Source organism: Zootoca vivipara, chromosome 6 (genome assembly GCF_965207765.1).
Source record: "Zootoca vivipara chromosome 6, rZooViv2.hap1.1, whole genome shotgun sequence".
Classification (NCBI taxonomy): domain Eukaryota; kingdom Metazoa; phylum Chordata; class Lepidosauria; order Squamata; family Lacertidae; genus Zootoca; species Zootoca vivipara.
This window is the reverse complement of record NC_142589.1, coordinates 24496828-24504233: the sequence shown is the minus strand read 5'-3', so window position 1 is coordinate 24504233 and position 7406 is coordinate 24496828. Positions and strand designations below refer to the sequence as shown.

At 47.8% G+C, this 7406-nt stretch overlaps 1 protein-coding gene across 2 annotated transcripts; it reads left to right on the top strand.

Moving 5' to 3' along the window:
* The first annotated feature begins 740 nt into the window (after positions 1-740).
* DFFB (DNA fragmentation factor subunit beta) lies at positions 741-7398 on the top strand. 2 transcript variants are annotated; one of them, XM_035119967.3, is made up of 7 exons: positions 741-1093; positions 1685-1811; positions 2371-2559; positions 3105-3184; positions 3584-3754; positions 6231-6331; positions 6663-7398. In XM_035119967.3, the coding sequence occupies exons 1-7, from the start codon at positions 986-988 to the stop codon at positions 6880-6882; spliced, it is 996 nt and encodes a 331-aa protein (XP_034975858.2). In that variant the 5' UTR covers positions 741-985; the 3' UTR covers positions 6883-7398. The 2 variants fall into 2 exon arrangements, with proteins under 2 accessions (XP_034975858.2, XP_088527916.1); XM_088671790.1 differs by lacking the exon at positions 3584-3754 and having other exon boundaries at positions 852-1093.
* The last annotated feature ends 8 nt before the right edge of the window (positions 7399-7406 follow it).

The window sequence follows — 7406 nt, the reverse complement described above, 5'->3', positions numbered from 1 at the left end:
CCACCTCAATTTTTTACATGTTTCTCAAGCAGAAGCAATGATATTCTTTGGGACATTTGAAGTGCAAAGCATATGCTCCAGCGCTTTGCTATGGGTGCTCGTTGTCAACATAGAAAGAAAAAAAGAGCCTGGTGGATCAGGCCAGTGGCCCCTCTTGTCCAGTACTTGTCCTCACAGGGGCCAGATCTAATCTTATGTTTACACTTGACCTTTACACCAGCCTCCCTCCCCCTTTGCCCTCCAGGGATGGTGGGACGGGAAAGATTCCCACTTAGTTATGAATGATACTCATACACTGAACAGTCAAGGCATTACTTCTCAGGCTGATCTACCTCACGGGGTTGTTGTGTGAACAAAAAATATATATAGTGATAATGGGGGACCTACAATAAATATTTTCTGACTTTGGGATGAAGCAATTCATAAGGAGCATCCATAACTCAGCCCGCGCATTGCATTTAAAAGGTCCGAGAAAGTGTACTTGGCAGTACGACTCCACAATTCTATCTCTATGACCAGCTGGGGGCGGAGCCTTTGATCATGCCCAAAATACATTTCCACGCATGCGTTGAAGGGCTGCACCACTCCCTAAGCTAACATGGCGAAAGCTTGCGGCAAAGGAGTGAACATGCGCATTGGGAATGGCCAAGCCCGGCCGTTTTTATTGAGGTGGGAAACGCCCTTTTGCGCATGCGGCTTAAAGAAAACGAATAAAACAGACTTGCCAGCTTAAGTAAAGAAGTACTGTATTTGTTGCTAAGGAAGCCTTGTCTTCAAAGGAGCCAAGGAATAATTTCCTTAAACCTTTTCTTACCGGTCGCGGATCGATTTTGACCAATACAAATAACGTCCTATTCCTTTAAGGAGGACAGAGGCGGGTCCTAACGCTTGACAAGCCCTTCTGTCGACTAATCAGAGCCCTGCTCCTTTCGGGGCCGAGACCCGGAAGGCAGGACCTGTGGGTTCGAGCCCCGTCTGCGGCGCGATGGCACCCAAAGCGTTCAAAATCCGTAGCCTCGGCAGCGATCGGAAATTCGGAGTGGCGGCAAGGAGCCTGAAGGAGTTGCTCTCCAAGGCCTGCGCCTTCCTGCAGGTGCAGTTGAGGTGGTTGGGTATACAGCGGGCTTTAGGACCGCCGCGGAAATCAAGTGGAACTGCAGGTGCCGAAGTTGCTTGTCAATAGAATCACAGAACTGGAGTTGGAAGGGAATCCGAGGGTCATGTAGTCCAACCCCCTGCTTTAATCCAGTGAAGTGGGGTAGTGCTCCCCAAACTTGGGTCTCCACAGTTTTTGGTCTACAACTCCCACCATCCCTAGCTAGCAGGACCTCTGGTCAGGGATGATTGGAATTGTAGTCCAAAATAGCTGGGGACCCACGTTTGGGAAGCACTAGTTTAGAGCAAGTGAACTCTCTTACCCATGGTTTAGGGTGGCATCTGAACAGAACCCCAGTGCTCTGGCTAGGATGAGGCCACCTCCTTGCCGAAGCTAAGCAGGTTGGGGACTGAGGACTGGATGGGAGACAACTTACACACCACCTTGGGTTCTATGGCGGAAGAAAGGCAAGACATAAGTATAAGAAAAGAATAAAAGTTGGTCTGCGGAGAGGGCTGGCGGGGGAATCTTCCTCTGTTTTGTGACAGCTGCCCTGACTTCATGTGCCTTGTGTCACCTTCCCAACAGCTCCCTTACACTGACTGCCGGCTGTGCTTATATGAGGATGGCACAGAGGTGACGGAAGGTTATTTTCAGCATGTTCCAGACCATTCAGAACTCATCTTGCTACCCCCAGGAGAGAGCTGGCATGGCTGTGAGTAGGACAGGGAGTTTTGTTCTATTCTGCCGCCTGAAAACATCTACCGTCCTCATGCATTTTGAATGTGCGCACATAACCCAGTCAACAGATATCGCAAAATTGTATGCGTTTTATGAAATAAGTAAATTATAAAATAATGTTGTTAACTGGGAAATTTCCGTTGTTGGTGAGCATGCACATTTTTAAGGGTCACGTCAAACTCGCTGAGAGACTTTTGTATGAAGGATATTTTTTTCTCTTTCTTCCCTTCCTTTCATGAATTACTGTAATTGGTTGCAACACAAATATAACCGCATTGACTCAGATAAATCCAGGTTTGATGCATGCAGATTACAGTCAGATATTGCAAGTGAAATGCTTTGAATGCTTGAGAGCTTCTTGCAAATGTTAAGTGTTTCATTATTGCTGTGAATACTGATTAAAAATTAATACTCATTACTGATTATTTTCACTCCCATTAATAATAATGTAAAATATTATCTTGATTAAAGCAAGAACGGGCAACCCTGAATAATTTTGCACGCACCCTCCCCCCACTCTAACAACCTTGCAGATGTGAGCGAGATCCAGCGGTTTCTTGATGCTTTTTCCAGCCGAACGGACGATATTATTCGCGCAGCTCAGGGGCTGCTCTCTGACGAGGAAGCCCCCAAGAGACGGAAGCTGCTGGCTGACCTCATTCAGACTCTCAGTGAAAATATTTCAGGGGAAAGCAGAGAGGAAGACTGGAAATGGTTCGAAGGTGAGATCTGCCTCAGTGCTGACATGCCCCTTAAGGAGGGTTGTATTTTTCTTCTTATTCTTTGCTAAACATTACACTTTTCATATAATCACAGAGTTGAGCGGCACCCCGAAGGGTCATCTAGTTCAACCCCCTGCATTGCAAGAATTACAGCTAAAGAATCCCTGACAGATGGCCACCCAACCTCTTTAGAAACCTCCAAGGAAGGAGATTCCCCTACCTTGAAGGGAGTCTGTTCCACTTTGGGTGTGTCCAAAGCCCCTCGGAAGAGGAAGCCCAACACAAAGCATTGATTCCTGCACATCTCCCAATCTCAGCTCATGTTGAGATAGCGACATGATCTTGAGCCAAAGGCCTGAAATACATAGTCTGAGATTCTAACCACTACACCACACTGCCTGTACAGGAGTAAGATCAAATAGGGGTTCTTCGCCTCACACCTTGGGTATTAAAAAGACTTCAGAGCTTCAGAACTGCTTTCAGAAGAAGGGCCTATTTTATACAAGCTTGTAGGAGGTTAATGGGGTTTTCTCCCTCTCTCCTAGGGGTTGAATCTCGCTTTAAGACGAAGTCCAGTTATATGCGCTACAGCTGCGAGAGCAGGATCCGAGGTTACATGAAAGAGGTAATGCATGTTTGATGCAGCCCATAGGACACCTTTTAGATGCATCAGTTATCACAGTGAGGGCCATATGGAAGCAGCTAATAAGTTTTAAAGGTCATATTTAAACAGTATTATAATGATTAAAAATGGGAAGTTCCTGGGGAGTTACATAGTAGGGGACCCTACTGGACACAGGACTGTCTGATTACACACACAAAATTTTAAAACCACAAGTGTAGTGAATGAACATGACTAAACTGGACCCATTCATTTCAATGGGTCACCTCTGAGTAAAACTTAGTTGAATACCATCCAATGCATTTGTGAGCCACCTTGAAGACCCATTGAGCCAAAACATAGGGTAGGAATCCTCAAATACATGAATAAGCCACAGCTTTGTTTGTATCGTTTTAAATAAAGGTCGGCAACTACGCTTCCGCACTCCACCCGGCCGTCCAAGCCAAATTCAAAGAGATTGCAGAAGAGATGCTGTTGAAATTAAAGTCAGAGAGGTACAATGGCTGTTATTTTGACAGGAGAGAAGACAAGAAGGTCTGCCTTTGCACGCCAGAAGGCTGGTTCTCTTGTCAAGTAAGTTTCAAACAAGTTTCTGGCGTTGCAAAACTTTGTGTCCATACCTGGTTGTCTTCAGAAAAAGAGTTCTAACAGATATAGGGCAGCAGCTAAAAAAGCCAATGCAATTCTGTGCTGCATCAATAGGCGTATAGCATCTAGATCAAGGGAAGTAATAGTGCCACTGTATTCTGCTCTGGTCAGACCTCACCTGGAGTACTGTGTCCAGTTCTGGGCACCACAGTTCAAGAAGGATACTGGCAAGCTGGAACGTGTCCAGAAGAGGGCAACCAAAATGGTCCAAGGCCTGGAAACAATGCCTTATGAGGAACGGCTTAGGGAGCTGGGTATGTTTAGCCTGGAGAAGGTTAAGGGGTGATATTATAGCCTGTTCATATATATAAAATGATGTCATATAGAGGAGGGAGAAAGGTTGTTTTCTGCTACTCCAGAGAAGCAGACACGGAGCAATGGATTCAAACTACAGGAAAGAACATTAGGAAGAACATCCTGACAGTAAGAGCTGTTCGGCAGTGGAATTTGCTACCAAGGGGTGTGGTGGAGTCTCCTTCTTTGGAGCAATGCTTTGATGGTGTTTCCTGCTTGGCAGGGGGTTGGACTGGATGGCCCTTGTGGTCTCTTCCAACTCTAAGATTCTATGATGGGGAACATTTTCCAGGCAGAGGGCCACATTCCCTCCTAAGTTACGTTCGGGAGGCCGTATACTAGTAGGCCAGACTTCCCCCTTCCCCCTCCATCCAGGCAAGCAAGAGGCCTTATCATAGTTCAAGGACGCAGTTCAGCCAGACAAAAATGCTCAAGGAGGGTGCAGAGCAGGACTCAAGAGGGGTGTTGTCTGAGCAGAAATCAGGGGGCCAGATGGAGAGGCTTGGAGGGCCACATGTTCTCCAGTCCAATATAGAGTTCCAAAACAACCAAGAAAAAGACTGGCCACCAACAGTCAGATGAGGTCAGCAGATTCACCCGCATGTTCAAGCCATACCCTTAAGGACCCCTTTTAACAGGTTCTGATGGGCTTCAGACCCCCATGTCTGGGGGAAATGAGGTCCTAGTTCAGGCATCCCCAAACTGTGGCCCTCCAGATGTTTTGGCCTACAACTCCCATGATCCCTAGCTAACAGGACCAGTGGTCAGGGATGATGGGAATTGTAGTCCAAAACATCTGGAGGGCCGAAGTTTGGGGATGCCTGTCCTAGTTCTTTGGGGTCCAACGCAGGGACAGGCAAGGATTGTGTTTCAGAAGCAGCAACTGAAACAGTTCAGAAGAGTGGGAACGGAATCCACAGCGGGCAAGAGGTGAACCTCCGATGGCAGCAGCGTGAGTGGGACAGAGATGGAGACAGAGCAGGCACTACCCTTGGCAGGATTCTCTCTTCAGCCTCTGACTGAAACCTGGCCTCCAAGCTTCCCTTTGTAGGGCTGGGCAGAGCTGGATAGGCCCTTGCAGCGTCCCAACTGGCTTAGTTCTTGGTTGCATTCCTTAGGGCAGAGGTTTTAAACTTTTTTGAGTTCACGTCTCCATGGACCAACTCCATTCTTTGTGTGGCACCCCTGTAGGGCTCAGAAGCCCGGCTATGTCACCTCTTGCCTGCAGAGCTGGCAGCCTCTCATGCTTTTTCAAACACCCTCCCTTGTGGAGTGTCCCCTCAGCCTCCTTTCCTCTCCCCTCTTCTTGAGAGTCCTCCGGGCAGTTGCTGCCACTGTACCTGGTCTCTTAGCTGTCCCCTCAAAGAGAGGTACCTCCTCACATTGCCCCACAGGGGCCTGGGACTTGTCTGCCCATTCCCAACAGCAAAGGATGGCGGATTGGCTGGCTGGGCTCCCTCACCTGCTTGCTTGCTTGCTTACTCCAAGGCCCCAGGCCAGCCCCAGAGGCACCACTCACCTGTGGAGCTTGCAGCCAGGGCTGCAGCAAGCAGCTATGGAAGCCTTTGGGAGGCAGAGATGTGAGAGGGCATCAGGAGGGAGGGTCAGAGGCCAGTGTTACCTGTGTGGGAATGTTCAGGAATGTGGGTGAGGAGATATTGTTTAATATAAACCTGTGGCACCCCTGAGCATCATTCAAGGCATCCCAGGGTGCCACGGCACACTGATTGAAAACCACTCCCTTAGGGTTTAGGACTCGGGAGACCAGGGTTCAGATTCCTCCACTTGGCCTCAAAGCTTGCTGAGAGTTGCTGCCTCTCAGCCAAACCTGCTTCACAAGGGCACAGGAGGGAGCTGTGATGATCCTCATTCCATGACACCCTGTTCCCTTGCAGAGATTTATTTAAACTTACTTATTTTTATGTAAATTTATGTATCCCCGCTTTGGTTTTTATTTGGTTTGATGTTTTAAAATATGCTGTAAGCTGCCCAGAATGGCTGGGGAAACCCAGCCAGATGGGCAGGGTATAAATAATAATAATAATAATAATAATAATAATAATAATAATAATAATAATAATAATTTCATGCTGTCGTCTTTCTGTAGGGCCCTTTTGATGCAGAAAACTGCCCTAGCCAACACTCCATCAATCCGTATGGGAACAAAGAGAGCAGAGTCCTCTTTAGCACCTGGAACCTCGACCACGTGTAGGTACAGGTGCAATATCTGAACGGGCATTTCCTGCCATTTTGGAAAGGCAAAAGGCACCGGAAGGCAGCCTGATTTCTTCTGAGTTTGGGTTGCTAAGCAGGCAGCCTTCTGGGGGCCACATTACAATGCTGGGTGGGGCAATGGATGTGACTTTAAAACGAACTTGAAAAGCAACAGCCCTGAGATTCAGGACTCAGAATTCTGCCATTTCCCCTGGGTTTGCACAGAATGTGCACTGCCTTGGGTCCCCAGGAAACATTTGCTTGTTGCCAAATTCTGAAAAGGGCTCTAGACATTAACATCCCTAGGGCTTGCTTTCCATTTCAGAATCGAGAAGAAGCGGACGGTCCTCCCGACGTTAGCAGAAGCTGTAAAGGGCCGAGACAGCAGGGAAGTGAACTGGGAATACTTCTACCAGCTGCTGTTTACCGTCCATAATCTGAAACTGGTGCACATTGCCTGCCACAAGAAAGCCTACCACAACCTCAGCTGTGACAAAACCAAGATCTACCGAAAACGGAAAGGGGCCTTCAAGATCTGGAAGTGACACCCGCCCCCCATTTGCCAAGGGACTGACTTCTAAGTTGTGGGCTGATGTAACTTTTTCCTGAGCACTTGGGTGGGTGGTCTGGCTGACGAGCCTTTATTTTGTGGAGTCCCAATGCCTTCTTGGCCCTTGACCTCCGAACTTCCTCCACATTCTGCATCAGTTCCACGTGCCTGTCTCCATCAGGAGGAAGGGCACACGTTTTTGAACTCCCTAATGCTGGCGACTCCATTGATTTCCCTGATGTGGGTGCCTATTGTCCAGGGCCCATGCCGTCACCCAAGTCAAACAATGGATTCTTCTCCACATCCTATGGGGATTTTGCAATGTTTAAATGGAAGGCTCATTGTTTACCTATATGAGTTATTTTACCTATATGTGGCGGAAGCCCAAAATCAAGTAGTAGAAACAGAAAATGGCCTCACTGCCTTATGCTTTCTGTGCCTTTTTCAGCCTGGCTTATCCTGCAGTGCTGCAGACAAACTGCAGAACGGAACATGAAAAATAAGAAACCAATCACATAT

Bases quoted from the DNA above. Each gene is read 5' to 3' on its own strand.
- DFFB (XM_035119967.3), top strand. From the start codon at position 986: ATGGCACCCAAAGCGTTCAAAATCCGTAGCCTCGGCAGCGATCGGAAA. The intron at 1,094-1,684 runs GTGCAGTTGAGG...CCTTCCCAACAG, and splicing joins AGGCCTGCGCCTTCCTGCAG to CTCCCTTACACTGACTGCCG. The intron at 6,332-6,662 runs GTAGGTACAGGT...TTTCCATTTCAG, and splicing joins ACCTGGAACCTCGACCACGT to AATCGAGAAGAAGCGGACGG.